The sequence below is a fragment of the Hibiscus syriacus genome, unplaced genomic scaffold, assembly GCF_006381635.1.
Source record: "Hibiscus syriacus cultivar Baekdansim isolate YM2019G1 unplaced genomic scaffold, ASM638163v2 tig00111877_pilon, whole genome shotgun sequence".
NCBI classification, from domain to species: domain Eukaryota; kingdom Viridiplantae; phylum Streptophyta; class Magnoliopsida; order Malvales; family Malvaceae; genus Hibiscus; species Hibiscus syriacus.
Window position 1 is genome coordinate 2,019,262 of NW_024063208.1, and position 24,507 is coordinate 2,043,768.

The window sequence follows — 24,507 nt, forward strand, 5'->3', positions numbered from 1 at the left end:
TGGGAGTTGTCCGGTGGTGATGAAAGGTTGGCTGCCGAAATTGAGGATGTTGCCCGTGTTTTGTAGGACAGTGTTGGTTTGTGCATCGGTTAGGCCTGTTAGGAAAGGCACATTGTTGGGGTTAATAAGGCTGTTAAGGTTGTTAGGAAGGGCACATACATGAATGCATGCATGCATACATACATACATACATACATACATGCATACATACATACATGCATACATACATACATGCATACATATATACATACATACATACATGCATACATACATACATGCATACATGCATACATACATACATACATACATGCATGCATGCATACATACATACATACATACATACATACATACATACATACATACATACATACATACATACATACATACATACATACGAGACAGTGGATTTGATGATATGAAGCAGTTGAAAACCCAATTTTTAGATGTGTTTTGGTTTATTTGAAAACCCTCTAAGTGACCCGAATCGTTTGTTTCATTTATAAAACTACGAGAGGTTGGATTTTCTTTTAGTTTTGTACGGTTCATAAATGTGATCTGGGACGAGTCATCTTTCACTTGTTTCGATTTTAATCCGACAATTAAATTTTTTTATCTGATCTTATCTCACCTTAGCATTTATTAATATTTTCTATTTTTATTTAGTAAATTAAGAATATAATTAATAAAATATATAGAAGTATATTATGATAATCATCTCTCTATAGAGTGACTAACATTATAAAAATTATCTTAGATTAGATCGGGTCGAAGATTTTTTATTCAGAAAAATTGTATTAATCCATACTGAACCTAAATTCTTTTTTAAAAAAATCACCTCGTAAAATCGAATCAAAACCTATAAGATTGTCGTATTTTGAGCGTCTCTAATATCACACAAAGGATATATAAATCAAACAAGGTTAAGATATATTATTATTCCCTGTGCTTAAATAAATTTATATATTTTATTTCTATATTTAAAAAATTAAAAATTAAAGTACATGATTAAATCTTAATATTTTTATAGTATATGGGCTAAAATCAAAATTAGACCGTTTAGGTTGTATGATAAAGAGTTAGGAGGGTACAAGGCCTAAATTGAGCCCAAAAACCTAAATTTCAAATCGATTTGGGCTCAATTTTGCTTTTAGGGTTTCTATTTCATTTCTGTTTTGAAATTTACCGCAAGAAAATTCCCACTATTTTCATGTCTCAGTTCACTTTCAGTCATTCCCACAAACTTTGGGTGAACGGTGATCCCCTTTTAAGAGAATAACCATAAATCCCCTTCTAAATCTCAAAAACCCTAACTACCCATGTATCTATACAATTTAACCCTCCAGCAAGCCACCGGCATCGTTTCCGCCATAAATGGCAACTTCTCCGGCGGAAAAATCCAAGAAATTGTCGTCGCCCGTGGTAAGATCCTTTCCCTTCTCCGACCCGACGAGCTCGGTAAGCTCCACACGCTTCACTCCGTCGAAATTTTCGGTTGCATACGTTCCCTAGCTCAGTTCCGGCTAACCGGAGCTCAAAAGGACTATATTGTAGTAGGATCAGATTCGGTTCGGATTGTTATCCTTGAATACAATAAAGAGAAGAATGTCTTTGATAAAGTTCACCAAGAAACTTTTGGGAAATCTGGGTGTCGGCGGATTCTCCCGGGTCAGTACTTAGCTATTGGCCCTAAAGGTAGAGCTGTAATGATTGGTGCCTGTGAGAAACAGAAATTAGTTTATGTTTTGAACAGAGATACTGCTGCTAGATTAACCATTTCTTCGCCTTTAGAAGCTCATAAGTCACGTACGATAGTTTACTCCATCTGTTGCGTTGATGTGGATTTGATAACACTATTTTTGCTGCAATTGAATTGGATTACTCGGAGGCAGATCAGGATTCTACGGGAGTGGCTGCTGGTGAGGCACAAAAGCATTTGACATTCTATGAACTTGATTTAGGGCTTAACCATGTGTCTAGGAAGTGGTCGGAACAGGTTGATAATGGTGCGAATATGTTGGTCACGGTGCCTGGTGGTGGTGATGGGCCGAGTGGGGTTTTAGTTTGTGCTGAGAATTTTGTTATCTATAAGAATCAGGGCCATCCAGACATTAGAACAGTGATTCCTAGACGGGCTGATTTGCCAGAAGAGCGCGGTGTTTTGATTATGTCAGCGGCTACACATAAGCAGAAGTCAATGTTCTTTTTTCTTTTGCAGACAGAATATGGGGATATTTTTAAGGTCACGTTGGAACATGGAAATGATGGAGTCACAGAGTTGAAGATTAAGTATTTTGATACAATTCCGGTTACAGCTTCAATGTGTGTGTTGAAAACTGGTTTTCTATTTGCAGCTTCAGAGTTTGGCAATCACGCTTTGTATCAGTTCCAGGCTATTGGGGATGACCCTGATGTTGAATCATCATCGTCTACATTGATGGAAACAGAAGAAGGTTTCCAGCCTGTGTTTTTCCAGCCAAGAGGGCTTAAGAATCTAGTTAGGATTGACCAAGCAGAGAGTTTGATGCCGATAATGGACATGAAAATTGCTAACCTCTTTGAGGAAGAAACACCTCAGATATATTCACTTTGTGGACGTGGTCCCCGTTCATCATTGAGGATACTAAGGCCTGGTTTGGCCATCAGTGAGATGGCTGTCTCACAGCTTCCTGGTGTCCCAAGTGCTGTGTGGACAGTAAAGAAAAATGTTAATGATGCCTTTGATGCATACATTGTTGTGTCATTTGCCAATGCAACACTTGTTCTTTCCATTGGTGAAACAGTTGAAGAAGTTAGTGATAGTGGGTTTCTCGATACTACCCCTTCTCTTGCTATTTCATTGATTGGTGATGATTCACTTATGCAAGTTCAGCCAAATGGTATCAGGCATATAAGGGAAGATGGACGCATTAACGAGTGGAGAACTCCTGGGAAAAGGACAATCGTTAAAGTTGGCTCAAATGGACTTCAAGTGGTTATTGCACTGAGTGGAGGTGAGCTTATATACTTTGAGGTGGATATGACTGGGCAATTGATGGAAGTGGAGAAGCATGAAATGTCTGGAGATGTGTCGTGTCTGGACATTGCCCCTGTTCCTGAAGGAAGACAGAGGTCTCGCTTTCTTGCTGTTGGTTCATATGATAATACAATACGTATATTATCTTTGGATCCTGATGACTGTATGCAGGCTCTGAGCGTTCAGAGTGTATCTTCACCTCCTGAATCTCTTCTTTTCCTTGAAGTTAAAGCATCGATCGGTGGGGAAGATGGTGCTGATCATCCTGCTAATCTTTTCCTTAATGCTGGTCTGCAGAATGGAGTTCTGTTCCGGACGGTGGTGGATATGATAACAGGGCAACTTTCTGATTCCCGTTCACGATTCTTAGGTCTCAGAGCCCCAAAGTTGTTCTCTGTTAAAGTTAGAGGCCGACCTGCAATGCTTTGCTTGTCTAGTCGACCATGGCTTGGTTATATTCACCAGGGACATTTTCTGTTAACACCCCTTTCATATGAGGCACTTGAATTTGCTGCCTCGTTTTCATCTGATCAGTGTGCCGAAGGTGTTGTTGCCGTTTCTGGGGATACACTGAGAGTTTTCACCATTGAGCGTCTTGGAGAAACCTTAATGAGACTGCTATTCCTTTGAGGTACACTCCTAGGAGGTTTGTATTGCAACCTAAGCGTAAATTGTTGGTAATTATAGAGAGCGACAAAGGATCATATACTGCAGAAGAACGTGAAGCTGCAAGAAAGGAATGCTTTGAGGCTGCTGGGATGGGAGAAAATGGCAACTGTACTATGAACCAAATGGAAAATGGTGGGGATGATGAGGACAAAGAGGATCCCCTCTCTGATGAGCAGTATGGTTATCCAAAGGCAGAGTCGAGCAAGTGGGTTTCTTGCATTAGAGTTCTTGATCCTAGGACAGCTACCACAACTTGCCTTTTGGAGCTTCAAGATAATGAAGCTGCTTTCAGTGTGTCAGTGTGTGTACTGTGAATTTCCATGATAAAGAGTATGGAACTCTCTTGGCTGTTGGCACAGCCAATGGGCTACAGTTTTGGCCCAAAAGAAGCTTAGTTGCTGGATTCATTCACATTTATAGGTTTCTAGAAGATGGCAGATCACTTGAACTTCTGCACAAGACACAAGTGGAAGGTGTTCCTCTTGCTTTATGTCAGTTTCAGGGCAGGCTACTTGCTGCGATAGGATCTGTGCTCCGATTATATGATTTGGGGAAAAAGAGACTGCTTAGGAAATGTGAGAATAAGCTTTTTCCTAACACTATTGTCTCTATCCAGACTTATCGAGATAGAATATATGTGGGGGCATCCAAGAGGTATGTTTTTTTCTTTTTCTTTTTCTGGATTCTCATATCTTTTTCTCTTCTCTTGAGAATTTTACTTTTATTGCTTGTATGCTTGACTTTATGTGGATTTTGTAAAATTTATCAATCAATATAATGGGTAAACTACGCATTTAGTACCTAAATTATCAGTTTTGGTCCGTTTTAGTTCCTTAACTTTCAATTTTAAAAAAAAATCATATCTATTGTTTAGTTTTTGTTTCATTTTAGTCTCCCACCATTAAAAACTTAACATATTTAGTACCTAAACTATTAGTTTTGATCCATTTTAGTACCTAAATTTTCAATTTTTTCAAAATTTAATGTTAAATTTTGAACGGGTAATGAAATGAAACAAAAATTAAAATTTAGGTATGGTTTTGAAAAAAAATGAAAGTTCAGGTTCTAAAACGGACTCAAACTGATAGTTTAGATACTAAACACATAATTTACCCCAATTTAATTTAGGCTATGATTGAAGGTAAGAAAGGTTTGCAAGGTCTTTTTAATCCTGTCTTGTTCTTAAACTAGAGTCCACTTTGATTTTATGAATTCCTATGTTTTGCTTCCTTTTGTCAATTAGTTGCATACTAATATTATATAGTGTCCTTTATTGCATTCGTTCCATTTTTGCAAGTATAGGAGGGATGAAAATCAACTGTATATATTTGCCGATGATGTTGTTCCAAGATGGCTTACTGCGTCATACCATATAGATTTTGACACCATGGCTGGTGCAGACAAGTTTGGGAATGTCTATTTTGTGCGGCTACCACAAGATGTGTCGGATGAAATTGAGGAAGATCCAACTGGTGGAAAGATAAAATGGGAACAAGGGAGGCTCAATGGAGCTCCTGACAAGGTAGAGGAGATAGTTCAGTTCCATGTCGGAGATTTGGTAACTAGCTTGCAGAAGGCATCTCTTATACCGGGTGGTGGAGAATGTGTTCTTTATGGAACGGTAATGGGGAGCTTGGGGGCATTGCTCCCGTTCACTTCCCGTGATGATGTTGACTTCTTTTCTCACCTAGAGATGCATATGAGACAAGAACACCCTCCCTTGTGTGGACGAGATCATATGGCTTATAGATCTGCTTATTTCCCCGTCAAGGTGAACCTCCTGCTTCCTTATGCACTGAATTTTATTGAAGTCATATTCTCACAGATGGCTCCTGTAAGTTGTTAATTGGAAGACTCGTTTTATCTTATCATCAAGAATTTTTTATCAGCATTACATTTTGCTAGTTCATTGTCCATCTCATTCTCATGCTATTAAAAGAAAAAATTGATTTGTTTGAAGAATGATGTGGAGAGTGTGTAATTACAGTCAAGTTAATATATGGCTAACCAGAGTTTGAAGAACGACGTGAAGGTTGATTCTTTGGTCTAATTATATGGTTAGCCATATATTAACTTGACTGTAATTAGACGATGATGGCCCTAATTTTATTTGTCATATTACTTCTGGTATGAAAACTTGAACTGAATTTGCAGGATGTGATCGATGGGGATTTGTGTGAGCAGTTTCCGGCCCTACCGTTGGATTTGCAGAGAAAAATTGCAGACGAGTTGGATCGTACTCCTGGGGAGATACTGAAGAAACTTGAGGAAGTTCGAAACAAGATCATTTGAGAGTAGGTCCTTTGTTTGCAGGTCTTTTACCTGGATCGTTGGTTACTAATTGCGGCTAAGAAGGCTGTAGCATGTCGAAATCCGAGGCGGACAAGGAAGAAATCAGATGTCGGAGTCGAGTCAGAAGCACGAGACGAAGTTGGAAGTACTGTATAAGTAGTTCGTAGGCAAACTAGTTGTGCAGTAGAGGCAAAAATCAGTGTTTAAGTTGCTCTGCAGAATTGAGTATTTGCTGTTTTTATAACTCGATCAGTCGATTGTCTTATGAGTTCGGTTGTTAATTGATAGACATCTAATGCCTCTCTTCTTTTATATTACAAAAGATTAATTTAAAATAAATTTTAATTTGAATAATCGTTATTTTTTTAACGAAAAATTAAGTTTAATACACTAAAATTTACCTTTTAAGTGACTCTCGACATTTGAAGGTAGATCAAATATGTTTAAACCTCCAATAATCTTTGGTGGTTAATTAATGATTGATTATTTTTGTTTCAAAAAACATAATATATAGTCATTTTTTTAAAATTTAAGATGTGATCCTTATGAGTTGATTATTGTTAAATATTTTTGTATAATTGTACATTATTCTTGTTATTTATATATTTTCTCAATTTATGCTTATTTTTAATAAATTAAAATAAATTTAATTCTCTAATCGAATGATGTCACATATCATCATTAGTTGGAGGATTAACTTTATTTTAATTTAATATATTTATTTTCCACCCATCAAAGGATGAAACGTTTCAACTTCTCATTGAAAGAACACAAAGTAAACATGTCACTTGAACTTAGCATATACCTAACCATTGAACTAAGATCAATGCTTGATCTAAAATAGACAACATGATATGTATATTTTGTAACTTAGATTATAAATACTTAACTAAATTCATAATATTATATATATATATATTAACTTTAAAACTATTATATTATCTTATTAAATATATTTTATTATTAAATTAGTTTAAAATATTTTATTTTTATTTAAAAATATATATTGTATGTTAAAATATTTTAAAATTTAGATAAGAATAATTTAAAGTAATAATATAATATATTTAGTAAATTAAGATAAAATATATATTTTGAAAATTTAAAATAATAATAAATACAATTTTAAAAGGTTGGGTAAGAATAAAATATATATATTTAAATTAAAATAAAAAATAAAATATTTTTAAATTAAATTAATAATAAAATATATTTAATAATTTAATATAAAACATATTTTTTTATATTTAATATATAATTTTTTTATGAATTTAAATTAAGTATTTATACAATAAGATACAAAATATATATATCATGTCATTTATTTTAGATTAAACATTAATCTTGGCTCAATTGTTAGGTACATGCCTATCCTTTGGCCCCAATTTGCTTTACTTTATCTTTTAAATCAATAAAAAAATAACAAAACATAAACATAAGTGATAAATCATATAATTAATCTGTTTAAATATAAATAAATTAGTCATTGTATTAAAAGATATTTTGTATCGCATGAAATATATTTTATTTATTTATTAGTGTAAAGTACATCATATGTTAATGGTTATGTTCATATTATTGTTTTGACTATTTAACTTTTAAAAGTTATAAAATATTTATTAAATTTATCTAATTATTATAAAACAATCATTATAATACGAAGATAGTAATGAATCAGGTTGGATCATATTAAAATTTTAGTCTATTTGAGCTGGATATTAGGGTTATATCTCTCATTCGATCCAAAATACGTCTCGAAATCTAGGATAAAAACCTTCACTTGACTCGAGCCACATAAATATATTTGTATTCAAAAATAATGACCTAATTGAAAAACATAGAAAAAGATATAGCAATTATTCCTGAATATATAGTAAATATTTATGCCATTATCTTAGACCGGGTCGAGTTAATTATTTTTCATCCTAAATCCAAACTTAATCTGACCTAATTTAAATCTAAATTAAAAAAAAACTAACCTTATAAGATGTAGGATCAAAATTAATTGAACTCGAGTCAATTTTTATCTATATTATAATATAATAATAAATTTAATAATTATTTTATAATTCTTAAAAATTCTACAATAGAATAATTGAACATTACTTTATGATCTTTTTATACTTAACTACATCACCCATTATTTTGTTACAAAAGAATTCTGGAACCTTAAATTAAACCCGGCCCAAGTTATTCGGTCTCGTCCAAGTTCCAAACTGAACCAATTCAGTATCCGGCTTTAAACATTGTCTCTCAATCTCTGTCGAAACCCACCATTTTCGCCTTTTGGCCGTCTTCTCCTCCGATTCGCCACCTCGTCCGCTCTCAAACCCAGGTTTGCTTTTTATTGTTATTTTTATTCCCCCCTTTTTTTTCAATTTCTTCAATGGGTCGTCGTTGGATCTCTATAGAGTTTAGAAATTGATTGTTAACTTTTATGCAGATTAACCAGTACTGTTTATCATACGCCTTATGATTTTTGAGCTGATAAATCTGTATCCGCTTGATCCTTTTCCTTTTTTAATTAATTTTTGTAATAAAATTTAAAGATATATTAGGGTTTTGTTTGTTTGATATCGGAAGTCGAGAAACTTTTAGTTTTTTTATCGTATTTATGTTAGGATTTATTGTGTAGAAGTTCTTGTATTGCTTTACAGCTTGAACTCTGGATTTAAAATCCAAAACCAATGATTTATAGAGCTGCTGCTATTTTTCGAATTCGATATCTATCCGCTGATGTTTATAGCAATTGATAAGGATGGCATCCGGTGTGCTCCCGGTGAATATAACGTGATCGGAAAAGTACCCGATGCCACAATTTGTATTCATGATCTTATAACATTGAACTCGTTTCCTCAGAGCTTTTGCTTTCCTAATCTGTTGCTGATTGAGGTCATTTCAGAGTATTGCTTCCTTTTCGTTTATTAGCGGTACTAGTATAATTTTTGGAGATTGTTTTTCTGAGTATCGTCCTCAGCTGGCAGAATAAGCTTCATTTGTGGTTGTTTTGAGTTTTGTTTCGAATTAGATTTTCTACTGTTTTAGCTCAACGTGATGCAAGTATTTGTTTTCTATGTTTTTGAAGTTTGCTAAATGAATATTACGGTGGTTGTTCAAATAATCATTCTCGGCTGCCAGTGTTGCCATGTTAGGATTTTGCATTGTGGATGTTCTACCTGCAACGTTTTACATTAGTCTTCCTATTATTCGATCATAAAACTATGTTCTCAAAGATTTATGTCTATCTCTAATCCATGGTGTCGTGCCTCCCTTAACTTACTTCCTGTTACTTTTGTTCTATAACCATTTCTTTCTTTCACAGAGAAAAAATGGCCAGCAAATCTGAGAGTGAGGAACCTGTGAACGAACAAATGATTGCAAATATGTATGGAGCTATGAGATCTGAACTAAACCAAATTTATTCCAAGATCACCGAGTTGGAGATGGAAGTGAGTGAGCATTCACTAGTTATAAATGCCATTCAGCAGCTTGACCCATCAAGGCGGTGTTACCGGATGATCGGAGGTGTGCTGGTCGAGAGAACCATCAAAGAGGTTCTTCCCGCTGTGCAGCGAAACAAAGAAGGGCTCGAGGAAGTAATTGCTCGGCTTAATGAGACCTTGGAGAATAAGAAAAAGGAAATTGCTGATTTCGAGACAAAATACAAAATTAGGATCAAAAAGTCCAATGGTGACGCGAAAGATGAAAGCAGCAAGAAGGAAGGCTCAGCTCAAGGAGTTCTTGTCGGCCCTGCAAGTTCGAGTCAGTAAAAGGTATAGGTATATTCCTTTTTTCCTTCCTTGCTTGCTCGAACTTGCCTGTGATAAACCCTAAATCTTGTCGTTTAAAAACTTTATTCAGTTATTACTGAGTTGTACCAGGTTTTTGATATGTTTGGTTCGATCAGGGTTTTATGTTTCGGTTTTCACCTTGTTCCTGGATTGGATTTTCCTTGCAAATAGGTAATCATATTTATAACCCACTATCTTTTCTAGAATGGGTGGTTCAAACACTGTTTTTTCGAGTAAACAATCACGAACGAACTATTGAGTCGAATTTTCGGATCGTGTTTTCTCATAAGCAAACCAGAGCTTTAGTGTTTTTCTTTTCAATTCTTGTTCAAAGACAAATTATCAGTTTCAAAATTCTTCAAAATCTCCAGCCTCAGATTTCTGCATTTTGTACGTTCATCTAATCACTTGATAACGTCGGTAAATGCAGTTTCGATGTATTCCGAGGGCTCCTCAAAGCGTGCCACATTTGCTGGACTTGTCTGTGGTTGAAGCTACCTTGAAAAGTTCTTTGCTAACTTGTGGGACTGACACTTTGTCTTCTTCACCATGGAGAAGTATAAATGGAATTGTAACCTAATAATTAGGTTTCACAAAGAAATGCGTCATGAACATGTTACGTCACGGAATCCATTCAGTTAGATGTAACAATTCAAATTAGGTTACAATCCATTTGGTTAGATGTAACAATTCAAATTAGGTCACATTCCATTCGGTTAGATGTACAAATCAATGGGCTGTGGATAACTTGTTTGTATAAGTTGAAGTCCAAGCTTGAATTATCTTTTGTATGTAAAATTAGGGTATTTAATAATATAAATTTTTTAAAATGCATTAATGAAAAATTCGATTAGACTCGTGAGTTGTTTGAATCGGATGTTATAATGCTCGAATTTGATTCTCTTATTAATAAGTGAAACTATTTTTTTAATCAAACTCAAATAATTTGTGCATACTATATCTTATTCACACCTAAATGCTATTTTTTAAGGGATTTTGATGGTCAAAGAATCTAAGTGAAATAGGTCGTGATAGAGATAAAAAAAGAGGAGAGGGGACAATGTTCATGATCTTCGATCGACCCCAAATAGACTCTTTCATCCAAAGTTTAGGATCAATTTAGAAAAATGGTCATAGTTTGAAGATTAAATTATAATGTTTAAAAGTTTAAGGAATAATTTAGAGTGAAGAGTCATAGTTTGGGAATGAAATTAAAATATTTAAAAGTTTAAGGATCAATTTAAAGTAAAGATAATAGTTTAGGGACATGGTGCAAACCCATATAAATTGAAAATATACTATTCAAAAAAATAAATTGAAAATGTACATTGATACACATGCTCACATAAATATTATAATTTATTACACAACTTTTTGGTAATTTTCACAGTATCACCCAATTAATATTTGTTTGTTAAGAAACCCTAATCACCGGAAAGTTCACATATGTTTTGAGATCAAAATCTCATCATTTTGAAGCTTCAATTCCCTCTCCAACCTTGAATTTCCGGATTCGATTTTCCGATTCAACCAGCCGATGATATCCATAAATACGGTCTCGATATTTTCCGGCGTCTCACCGTACAATAATCCGTGCCACATCCCGGGATATAACTTGAAACTCTTGTCTGAGCTTGCTGCAACATCGTACAATAGTTGGCTCACTGCTTTATCTGTTACTTTGTCATCTCCTCCGTGTAGAACCATAAATGGTAATGAAACCTATTCCAAATTAGAAACAAAAAATTTTATGATTCGAATCTCCAACTTAATGTAATATCTTATAGTTTTATCAAACGTCTTTTTCGATTTAATTATGGGAAAAGGAAGTATTAATTCATCGTACGTACACAAATTATGACCAAAGTAACCCGATAACTGAAAGGCTAGAGTGATACTATATCAATAGTTTAGACAATTAGAGATGAGTTTGGGGATGTTTGGCGAAATTAACCCGAAAAAGGGTAAGTATAAACGAACCTCATGAAGTCTTTGCTCAAGCTCCAAGCTAGTGTTTAGAAGTTCATTGGCAGTGTTCAAACGAGGACGTTCCTTTGTAGCAAAAAGGATTTGTTCTGACCTGTGAATTAAATTAAAATTTTAAATTAATAAACTATACATTTATATAAACATATAATTGTTTATATAAATAAAAATTAAATTAATTTGGTCATCGAATGTTTAAAAATTATGATATTTAAAAAAATATTTTGGTCATCGAATGTTTAAAAATTAATGATAACTGTGATATAGTTTTTCTCATTTTTTTTAATTTCCACATTATTTTCTTGGGTTAAAAACTAGAAACAAAAAACTTAATGACGATTATGCCAAAAAGATGGTGATGAAAATAAATAATAATAATAGTTGGTGACTAATAGGGTAGTTTACCCTTGAAAAAAACAAATACCCGTGCTCTTATCTCATGCTGTTTAAAAGCAGCGTCAATGACGTCTTGGACCGGAACAATTCGCCACGTTGGAATAATTTTGTTCAGCTTTCGCAGTACACTTATGACCAATGGATGTGGTTTCATATCATCTGCCACCTGTGTATATAAATTAAAAATTATTAAATCCCGAATTGATTATTGAGAAAAAAATATTAGATTTTTAGTTAAGGTTAAATATTTCAATTTTGATATTATAATTAAAATAAATTAATTTAAAAGTTTTATTTTTATTATAATATTTTATTAAAAGGATTACGTTAAAAAAAGAAGAAAAAACAGCAAAAATGAACACAATTTCTTGAGTACGAAATGATAATTTATTCCATAATAAACGTCCATGCCAGCCTGATTCTAGATGTTTGGAATGAATTTTAAAATAGTATATGAACCAAGATCGTAATTTTACCAAAAGTTGTAATTTTTTTGACAAAGAAAGTTATAATAATTTGTGTTGAAAAAATTCAGTAGGCAAATATTTGTTTTTACGTGAGGTAAGGTTTTGACATTTTTGAAGGGCCTAATAGTAAAATCAATATAAATGAATACAATTCTATTATTCAGGTATAAAATAATAAGTACAAAAATAAATAAATATTTTTTATAGAAAATATTAAATTTACATAAAAATAATAAATAAGTACAAATATTAAAGTTCTTGAGTTTCATGAATAAAAAAGTTAATATCAACCCAATATTTTTATCTAAAAATCTGATACAATTTGATCTTAAATATAATCGTTTTCAAATGTTGACTTTCTCTTCAGAAGAAAAATCAAAGCTTAAACTTTAGACTATTCTGATAATTAATTTCTAGGTCAACACATTAATATTTATTAATAAAAACTATTTTTATTTTAAATAAGTATAGATATATTGGTGGCCATGATGTGAGCATGGAATAAAAATCAATTTAAATTTTTAGAAAATAAAGGCAATATAATCTAGTATTAATAAATAATTAATCAATTGAATTAAAAAAAATAAAGGGAATATTTCTTTCCAAAAAAGGTGAAGGGAGTATATGATTTACCTTACACATGGGGGCAACCAAGACTGCCCCATCCCAGTAATCTGGCTTCTTCCTATGTACCAACAACAACACTGCTCCTCCCATGGATTCCCCTAACAAATATCTCATCTTCTTCTTGTTCTCCTTCTTCTCTGCAAGATTTGTTCGAGATCCGTATTAATCGATTAACTAAGATCAGAAACATATATGTTATATTAAAATCAAATTAAGTTACTTCTTTCGGTTTTTGAGATTAGATAATTGATCTCTCCCGATATCTGATCTTAACACCGTCCTAATCCGATGATACTTACCACATATACCAGTGAAGAAATTGGAGCAATCATCAACAACATTGTCAAAGGTTGAGATGTAGCCCTGCAAACCAGAGGACTTTCCATGGCCTTCATAATCTATTCCGTAAACTGCATATCCTGCTTTCACCAACCGAATTGCAGTACCTGGATTCACCAATCATCAGATTTCAGATCACCATCTCTTCATACATACATACATACATACATATATATACTTACTGTTCATGGTGATGCTGCATTCCATGGCATATCCGTGGCAGATGAAGATCAAAGCTTTGGGTTCTTCTTTCACAGGAACCCATCTGCATGTGAACAGCTTTAATCCTCGAGAATTCGTGATGTATTCCTGCAAGAACACCGTTCAGTTTTCCTTCATAGACTGCTAATATATATATATATATATATATATGATCAATCACTCACCTCTTCGTATCGAACAGCTCCGTCTTCAAGATCCTGAAGAACAAAATCGAAAACCCAGATTTGATATATAATCAGAAACACGAGAACGTGTAAAAAACGAAGAGAGATCAAAAGACGATGAGATAACAATAGTAGAACGAACCATGGATAACGGAAATACTGCCACTAAAGAGAGAGAGGGTAATGGAAAACGATTATACCAGAAGATACACACACGCACGGAAGTTCAAAGCTTTAATGGGGTTTGAGACAACTTTGTGATCAAAGCTATATATATTTAGAGAGAGAGAGATGTACGCAATAATGAGGTTTTGGGGTTTGGGGGCTACTTGCTTGCATGTTTATCCAACTTGGGATTCAAATGTCCCTTGCTTAAAGTAAAGGGATTACGTAATAAATAGATAATAAAGTATATTATTTTGCTTTAAATTTTTAAATAATTTCTAAAAAAATCCATTATTAATTTGAACATGAATAGGAATGAATTTTTATCCTAAAAATTAAATCATATTTCAAATCTAATAACATTTGGGTCGGTGTTATATTCAAATTATATTCGAGTGGGGGAAAAACTGATATAAGACATGACCATTCCTAACCGTGGGTGTTCATATTTACACCAATATTTTAAAAACTAGGTTAGGGTCTAAACAATTAAATCATCAGTTTTTAATTCGATCGGTTGAAAAAACTATCCTAAAACAATCAAATAAGTAAAATAAAATAGAATCCAGTTTAATTAATTTTCACTTCAATTCTCAGTTTTTTTAACGGTTTATATTTTTTTACCTCATTGGTTTAAGTGACAAATTTAACATGATTTTGACGATCGTAATTTATGTAAAATATATTTAAAATATTAAAATTTGATTTAATTCAACTAAACCGAATAAATTAATTTAACCATGAACAAGTGTACACGAAAAGAATGATGCAAAGACTCAGCGTATCACCTTAGAAAAAAAATACGAATTTTGGATTATTTTATTACTTGGAAGAAAATCAAACAAATACAAAAAAAAAAAAAGGAGTAACGTAATTGTTTTAAAGAGGAGCAAGAGTACACGTTGGTGTTTTAACTGATTGAATTAAGGTTCTTCCCGCTAATGACAAAACTTTACTTTTTCATCCAGCCATTCTTTTCATGATTTTTTCCCACTAGAGGCGCGTAAGTAGTAGAAGTCACCCTTTTATGTATGATAGGGACTCCCAAATAAGTTCCCAGGTTCTCGGTTCTGCAAAACCCGTTGATCTGGCTAAGGTAGCTTGTCGTGCCATTGCTTAAATGTGGAGAAAAAAATATACTCGATTTTTGGCTATTAACTTCCACTCCCGGGGCTTGACACAATTTCCTTAAGCAATCTTTAACTATCCTCATTTGATAGGCTGGAGCTTCGACAAATAATAATAGATCATTTGCAAAAAATAAAAGCATAATGTAATAAAATAATCCTAACTGTTAATAATATTATTAAATTTGTTCGTATTATTTTATAGCATTTAATCACTCAACGTTTTATTTTGGGTAAAAAATAACTCACGTTGGATGAAAATAATTAGTCAACTAATGATTAAAACTTGATGCTGACGAAGCACGTATATATAAAGAGAGATACTAGTGTGATTGTCTATATCATGAGACATAATGACGTGACATTACAAAGTCAGATTTTTTTAAAATAAATTTTTTAAATTTTTTATTATTATTATTATTATTATTATCTATATTTAATTATTTGTTACCAATCAGTGACACATGTTACTTTTTGATTAGTTTTAATTAAAAAAACTATTAAAAGATGAACTGCATGGAAGGATACTCAAACTTGGGCAAATGCCATGGGATGAAATGGGTTTTTACTACCAAATCAAGCTGCTTACTTGGTTAAACGATGAAACAAACTCTATTTAATATATAATTAATTTTGAATTTAATAAAAAAAAAAATTAAACGCGTATTTATGATCTTATTTCTACCCTCTCCTTTTTAGTTCCAATAACCAACACTCATGTTTGAATCGAATCACCCAAAAACGATCAAAGGATCCCCTTTTGTTTCTTTGGCTTCTTTAATTCATCCACGAAGAGCTATTTTAATCTCCAAAAACATTTTAATACTCCCAAAAATTTATTTTAGAATAAATACCCAAAAACATCCAAAAGAAAACTATGTTCTTCATCAAACCAGACGAGACACCAAAGCCATCAACAATTGCTCTCAGTTTTGTATAAGTCGCCAATAATTGTTCATGAGTTTGACATTTAAAAAAGCTCTAATTATCATAATATACGATGATTTTACTGAAAATTAATATCAACCTATCAGATGAATGGTAAATTTATCGTTATTATAACTTTTTGATTTATTTTTAAAAATAATTTTAAAGTTAATTTAAATACATTTTTAATTTTAAAAGAATATTAGTTCTTTAAAAGAAGCAGTCAAAATGAATTAGCAATTGGATTAGGTCAAAAAGGATCGAATCCAGCATAAAAAAGTTGAAATGCACCCACTTGTGAAGTGCTTTTTGCAGAAAGACGATTGCCTAACCGCGGGCAATCTGTGTTTTAAATGCCAATAGACGGCAGCTTTGACTCCCAAACGTCACGTTTTCATCATTCTTTTTTATGTGTTTTCGTCTAGCTTTCTCGTCACCAACCAATCTCCCCCATCTTTAAGATTCAATTATAGAAAAATTATTGTTATTCTTTTAGTTCTCGAATTCGAGCATCAGAAATGTTAAATGTGTGAGCGTTTAATATCAAGTGGTTGACATATATCTTTAAATAAATACGACTTTATACTTACCATAGATTAATAAAAATTATAACTTATTTAAGTTTTGTTATGTATAAGATTTAGGGACAAATCATAGTAATTCAGTAAGAAATTCAGATTTAATGAAGTTTGATTAGACTCGAATTTGTTAGAACATTTTTAATGAAAATTCAGATTCAAATTAGGTCAGATTGAATTTTTCTAAAAGTTAAAATTGAACTAAATTTAAATTTATGATGAAAAATTCCCGACATGATCCTTTATATGTTTAAGATATTTGTAACAATACCTAAACTTTTTAAACTCCCTTTAAACCTATGAATAGGAAGGTAATGCGTGCTAAATATATTTAAATTTAATCACTAAAATATACACTATATATTTTTTAAGAAGACACAAATTAAATTACCTCAATTGTTAAAGGTATGTTTGTTATTTTTAGAGTTTAAATGCGAGCACCATATATTACAAAGATGATGAGTTTTTATTGTCAAATTGTTGAAAATATTTAAAACATATATTATCTTATAATCACCTTAGATTAATAAAAAAAATTCAAAACCCAAAAAACTTAAATTCAAAAAAGCCCTAACCATATATTGCACGATCAAAAGTTCAACACTCATCACATTTATTTATTAAATATCTTAAAAACTAAACACACAATAATTTAAGGGTACTTGAGGCGCTTTATTTTTTTTCATTTAATATAACCCTCGAACTTAGAAAAGAAAACTTTGTTACGATGTTGGCGTATCACTTCATAATACTAATGTGACAGTCCACGATGTTGATATGGTTTTCCATAGTGAATGGTGATATGGCTTATGACATGTCAGATTAGCTAAATTATTTTTTTCAAGTTTAAGAGCCAAATTAATTTTTTAAAGTTTAAGGACTTATTTAATATTTTTAAAATACAAATATTTTAAATTTAAAATATAAAAATATTACAAATTAAATATAAAAAATACCATTAATTATTAGTATTATTTATTAAATAAAAATAGGTTATACTTTAGTTTTAAAATATTATTGTTTAATTTAATTTACTATTTTATATTTCATTCAAATTACAAAAGTAACTTTGTCATTTTTTGTGACGCTTTGCCCAAGGCATATAAACACCCGATGGTTCGATAATTTTATTTTTATATTTTTTTAATATTGTTTTTATTTATTTCATTCGTTTCATCAAATAAAAGAGAATTTCTAAAATGTTATACTTTCATTAGTGTATTCACTTAAATTAGTATAAAGTTAAAGCATACATTATTTAACTGTACTAAAATTTAATTGATTTAAAAAAACATAAGTCAGAGGAAAAACCCTAACGATAGCTAAGGTAAATTTCCTATCGGAAATCATGGCGATCATCCACCGGATATCCAGACAGGAGATCCAATCGTCGAAGAAAGAGTAAGCAATACCAAACCCCCTATCTATGGGTATTGTCCTCGGGGATAACATGACGGAGAGGGGATCTTCCACCGAAAGCTTAGATGGCAATTGCCAAGATAAAACCAAGAATATCTCATCTGCAGATATTTGCATGGAAGAACCAGAATTACGTAAATCAACTTATGAGAAAGTTGACGAAATCATCAAGAAACTAGGGTTCCATGAAGGGAAGAAATCCTACGCCGACATGGTAACAGGTTCCGGAAATAATTCACAATCTATTATGAAGGCACTTAAGGAAGACGATATCTAGATAACGATGTGTTAATAGATAAATCTGGGACTTTCCCCAAGATCAATTCTCTGAACGTGTTCATGCATGAAGCTATCGACCATAATATGCGAAACTCGGTAATAGTGAAACTGTTAGGGAAATTAATAGGGTACAAATTAAACCTTATTAACGAGAGTACAAGCACTGTGGAAACCCTTGGGCGAAATTCAACTGGTGGATATTGAAAATAACTATTACATAGTAAGGTTCGGAAACGAGGAAGATTACACGAGAGTGCCTACAGAAGGTCCGTGGACAATCTTTGGAATCTACCTAACGATTCAACCATGGAGTAGATCCTTTACCACCACCGAAAAACATCCATCGCATGTGGTTGTTTGGTTTAGATTACCAGGACTTCCCTATAGATATTATACGAAAACTCTATTCAAGATCGCGGCACTGATCGGAAAAGTAGTGAAAATAGACTACAATACGAGTAAAGGGGAGAGGGGGCGATTTGTTCGTCTGGCCATCGTGATAGACCTCAATAAACCATTATTGCCCTGCATTGGAATCGACGGCTTTATTCAAAACACTGAGTATGAGGGACTTCAACAAATTTGCTTTCAATGTGGAGTTTACGGTCATAGCAAGGAAAACTGCCGAATAACCCGGGAGAATGAAGATTCAACAAGACAGGAAGGAATTCCCAGAACGAATCAACCAACTGATAACAGAATGGTAAAGGATAAACAAGATACATTCGGACCTTGGATGGTACTGAAACCCAGAAGGAGACGTCCTAGGAAGGAGGACAAACCGAATAAAAAAAAGAACGATGAGACAAAAACAAACTCAGGCTCAAGATTTCGTCTCTTACAACAAGAGGAATTTGCAGCTACAACGATAGAAGAGGTACAAGTTCCTATCAAAGACCAAATCACATCAGCAAAAGTCAACAAAGTGACCAGACAACAAGAAGGAACTTCACGAGATACTTTCAGGATAAAATCAAAAAATGACAAGAAGCAATGGAAAGCCAAACCTATCACTACATGACAGGAACAAAACTCTCCAGGACAAACATTCAAAGCAGTAGAGGTGGTGCAAATCACTGAAGGCCAAGAGATGGATGTAGTCACTCACAATACAAAGATTAAGAATGGAAACCATGCAACAGTATGTTGGATTATAAACTTGATCCATTATGGGAGCCTAAACCCAAACCCAAACTAAATTGATGTCATTGCTTACATCAATTTAGTTAGGTGAAGAATTAGGTGAAGAGTTAGGTGAGAGTTAGATATTTGTATATTTTAATGATTTAAGTTATTTTATTTGTGTGGTGTAGGATTGTTCTTGAGTAGTATAAATACTCCTCCCCATTTTAGTTAAAGCATCAAGAAAAATTAAGAGCTCTAAGTGAGTGAAGAAACAAAGTCTTATAAGAGTGAGTTGTAGTTCTTGTTTTTGAGTGAGAGTGATCTTGTAATATTTGTTTGAGTTTCAATAAAAGTTGTTTGTGTGAGTGTTTCATTTCTAACAAAGTGACATCAGAGCGAGTTAGAAAGATCGAAGGTCTTGACGAGAGGAATCTGTCGCCGCTAGAATCTTCCCAATCTGAGTTCTGATGCACAACCACTTATCGCCGGAAGACTGCTGCAAGAAAATCGAGTTGACTCACCGAGTTGAGCTGAGTTAGCCGAGTTGGAGCCCCTTGACCAAGTTGTCGAAGTCGCTCCCAATGTTTTTTGGCGTTTCGGATTCATCCGTGCAATCGGATTTTGAAAATTATCATTATATTAGGAGATATGGAAAATGGTATGACACCATTCCAAGTTCTGACACTTAACAACAACTACTACGACAACTAGAGTATCAAAATGAAGGAACTTCTTGGATAACAAGATATGTGGGATATCATAGAGAAAGACTATAACGAGCTTGCGGATGATGTTGTTTTTTCTACTCTTACACCAGATCAAAAGACAACTTTGAAGGATTCAAGAAAGAGAGACAAAAAGGCTCTCTACCTCATCTATCAAGCATTAGATGATGATGGTTTTGAAAAGATTTCGAGTGCAAGCTCTAGCAAGTAAGCGTGGGAGAAGCTGCAAACATCTTACAAAGGATCCGAGCAAGTGAAGAAGGTTCGTCTCCAAACATTAAGAGGTGAATTCGAATCCTTACACATGAAAGCATCTGAGTCTATTTTAGATTATTTCTTAAGAGTAGTAGTTGTTTTTAATCAATTAAAAAGAAATGGTGAAAAGTTAGAAGATGTGAGGATAATAGAGAAGATACTCCGTTCGTTGGATCCCAAATTTGAGCATATCGTCGTGACGATTGAAGAAACTAAAGACTTGGAAGAAATGACAATCGAGCAACTCCAAGGATCATTGAAAGCATACGAAGAAAAGCATAAGAAGAAGCATGAGTTTACTGAGCAACTCCTGAAGCTGCTACTCAAGGATATACATGAAAGCCAACGCAATGATAGAAACCAACGTGGCCTAGGCAGAGGTAGATGCCATGGATGAGGCGGAAGTCGAGGTCGTGGACGAAGCTGGAATTACAACAATAATAATTCCAACAACAATAATGAGAAAGGAGAAAGCTCAACATGAGGCCGTGGAAGAATCAATCCGAACTCAAAGTATGACAAATGTCAAGTTTGATGTTATAATTGTAAGAAGTTTGGGCATTTTGCTTCAGAATGTAGAGCTCCCAACAACAAAATTGAGGAGAATGTCAACTACGTGGAGGAAAAGAAAGATGGTAAAGAAACTCTTCTTCTAGCACGAAAGGAAACTGATGGTGACCAAGCAAATTCCTGGTATCTTGACAGTGGTGCAAGCAATCACATGTGTGGAAGGAAATACATGTTCGTGGAGCTAGACTCAGTAAGTAGAAATGTTTCGTTTGGAGATGATTTCACAATAGCAGTGAAAGGAAGAAGTAACATCCTTATCCGTTTGAAAGATGAGATACATCAATTTATTTCAAATGTCTACTATGTGCCCAATATAAAAGTAACGTCTTAAGTTTATGGCAACTGGTAGAGAAATGTTATGATATTCATATGAATAATTATAATCTTTCTATAAAAGATGATAAGAATAACTTCATTGCTAAAGTGTTGATGTCAAAGAATAGAATGTTCTTGATCAACATACAAAATGATATTGCAAAGTGCCTGAAAGCTTGCTACAAAGATGCATCATGGCTTTGGCATCTTCGATTTGGACATCTCAATTTTGGAGGTCTAGAGCTGATATCTAAGAATGAGATGTTGAAAGGACTACCTCGCATCAACCATCCTGACCAACTTTATGAAGGGTGCCTAGTCGAGAAACAACTCAGGAAAAGTTTTCCAAATGAGTCAGAGATAAGATCCAAGAAGCCACTCGAGCTCATCCATACCAATGTGTGTGGATCGATCAAGCCAAGCTCTCTTGGTAACAGTAACTATTTTCTTCTCTTCATTGATGATTTTTCAAGAAAAAACCTGGGTATATTTCTTGAAACAGAAATAAGAAGTTTTTGAAGTCTTCAAGAAGTTTAAAGCAACAGTGGAGAGAAAAAGCGGTAGAAAGATCAAAGCCATGAGATCCGACCGGGGTGAAGAATTTACTTCCAGGAGTTTCAAGAGTTCTGTGAAGCAAATGGAATTCGTCGACCAATGACAGTTCCTAGATCCCCCCAGCAAAATGGTGTGGTAGAAAGAAAGAACAAAACAATACTCGACATGGCACGAAGTATGCTCAAAAGCAAGAAACTACCAAAGGAATTTTGGGCGGAAGCAGTAGCGTGTGCAATATATTTGTCAAACCAATCTCCAAAAAGAAGTGTATGGGGGAAAGACACCGCAAGAGGTATGGAGTGGAAGAAAGCCTGACATTTCCCACTTGAGAAACTTTGGAAGTATAGCTCATGTTCATGTACCAGATGAGAGAAGAACGAAGCTTGATGATAAAAGTGAGAGTTTTATCTTCATCGGCTATGATGCTAATTCGAAAGGCTAAAAGTTGAACAATCCAGAAAATAAGAAGATCATGATTAGTCGAGATGTAGACTTCAACGAAGAAGGAGAATGATATTTTAACTCTCATACAAATGACTTCAATTTATTTCCTCAGTTTGAAGAAGATGAGCAGACAATGAGGGAACAACTAGGTGAACCTCAACAAGAGCTTGAAACTCCACCCACTTCACCAACATCAACCACTCAAGGAGGCTTATCACCTTCGTCATCGTCAAGTGGGAGTCAAAGTGAAAAAGTTGTGCTACGTACAAGAAGCCTTAGAGATCTCTATGAGGTAACTGAACGACAAGATAACATTACATTATTTTGTCTGTTTGTCGATTGTGAACCAGTGAGCTTTCAAGAAGCAGTACAAGAAAAGAAATGGAGAGATACGATGGACGAAAAAATCAAGGCCATCGAGAAGAATGACACATGGGAACTTACCTCACTTCCCAAGGGACATAAGGCGATAAGTGTCAAATGGGTGTACAAATCGAAGCAAAACGCCAAAGTAGAGATTGAAAGGCACAAGACGAGGCTAGTTGTTAAAGGCTATAGTCAAAAGGCTGGAATTGACTATGATGAGATATTTGCTCCTGTTGCTCGATTAGAGACTATCATACTAATCATTTCTTTGGCAGCTCAAAACAAGTGGAAGATACAACAGATGGATGTAAAGTCTGCATTCCTAAATGGAGTTCTTGAAGAGGAAGTTTACATTCAGCAACCATCAGGCTACGAAGTCAAAGGGAATTAAGACAAGGTGTTGAAGTTGAAGAAGGCTCGTTACGGGCTAAAACAAGCACCAAGGACATGTAATAGCTGAATCGACAAGTATTTCCAAGAGAATGGCTTCAACAAATGTCCCTACGAGCACACTCCATATATCAAAGTCAAAGATGGAGATATTTTGATTGTGTGCCTCTACGTGGACAATTTGATCTTCACTAGAAACAACCCAAACATGTTTAATAAATTCAAGGATGTGATGATGAAGGAATTCGATATGACATGCATGGGGCTCAAGGCGTACTACCTTGGCATTGAAGTTAAGCAACAAAAGGATGGAATTTTCATTTCACAGGAAAGCTATGCAAAGGAGATCCTGAAGAAGTTCAAGATGGAGAACTGTAAGCCAATATGCACACCGACATAATACATGTTCAAGATGTTCAAACATGAAGAAGGCGAAAGTATAAATCCAACATTCTTCAAAAGTTTGGTGGGAAGTCTACGCTATCTAACTTGCACGAGGCCTGATATTCTTCGCGTAGTTGGATTGGTTAGTCGTTACATGGAATCTCCAACAACCACCCATTTTAAAGACGTAAAGAGAATTCTTCGCTATCTTAAAGGTACAATTGACTTTGGCTTGTTCTATTCAGTTTCTAATTATTACAAGCTTGTTGGATATAGCGACAGTGATTGGGGTGGAGACATAGATAATCGAAGGAGCACTACTGGATTCGTATTTTTCATGGGAGATACTGCTTTCACATGGATGTCAAAGAAACAATCGATTGTCACATTGTCCACTTGTGAAGCGGAATATGTTGCTGCTACCTCATGCGTTTGTCATGCAATTTGGCTTAGAAATCCATTGAAGGAGATAGGTTTGACACAAGAAGAGCCTACCAAGGTTTGTGTGGACAACAAGTCAGCCATTTCCTTAGCAAAGAATCCAGTATTCCATGATCGAAGTAAGCACATCGATATTTGCTACCACTATATAAGGGAGTGTGTTGCAAGAAAGGATGTGGAAGATGAATACGTGAAGTCACAAGATCAAATTGCCGATATTTTTACCAAGCCACTGACCAACGAAGACTTCATAAGATTAAGGAACTTACTAGGGGTCACAAGATCAAGTTTAAGGGGGGTGTTGGATCATAAACTTGATCCATTATGGGAGCCTAAACCCAAACCCAAACTAAATTGATGTCAATTGATGTCATTGCTTACATCAATTTAGTTAGGTGAAGAGTTAGATGAAGAATTAGGTGAAGAGTTAGGTATTTGTATATTTTAATGGTTTAAGTTATTTTATTTGTGTGGTG

The 24,507-nt window shown here is 33.9% G+C and overlaps 2 protein-coding genes and 2 pseudogenes across 2 annotated transcripts; 3 read left to right on the forward strand and 1 right to left on the reverse strand.

The window, feature by feature from the left end:
• The first annotated feature begins 1,205 nt into the window (after positions 1-1,205).
• On the forward strand, positions 1,206-6,166 carry LOC120172702 (annotated as a pseudogene).
• Positions 6,167-8,176: 2,010 nt separating this feature from the next.
• Positions 8,177-9,865, forward strand: LOC120172701 (probable prefoldin subunit 2). Its single transcript, XM_039180100.1, has 2 exons — positions 8,177-8,309; positions 9,297-9,865. The coding sequence occupies exon 2, from the start codon at positions 9,304-9,306 to the stop codon at positions 9,742-9,744; it is 441 nt and encodes a 146-aa protein (XP_039036031.1). The 5' UTR covers positions 8,177-8,309; positions 9,297-9,303; the 3' UTR covers positions 9,745-9,865.
• Positions 9,866-11,143: 1,278 nt separating this feature from the next.
• LOC120172700 lies at positions 11,144-14,187 on the reverse strand (annotated as a pseudogene).
• A 4,026-nt stretch (positions 14,188-18,213) lies between these two features.
• Positions 18,214-19,482, forward strand: LOC120172767. Its single transcript, XM_039180149.1, has 2 exons — positions 18,214-18,403; positions 18,683-19,482. The coding sequence occupies exons 1-2, from the start codon at positions 18,214-18,216 to the stop codon at positions 19,480-19,482; spliced, it is 990 nt and encodes a 329-aa protein (XP_039036080.1).
• The last annotated feature ends 5,025 nt before the right edge of the window (positions 19,483-24,507 follow it).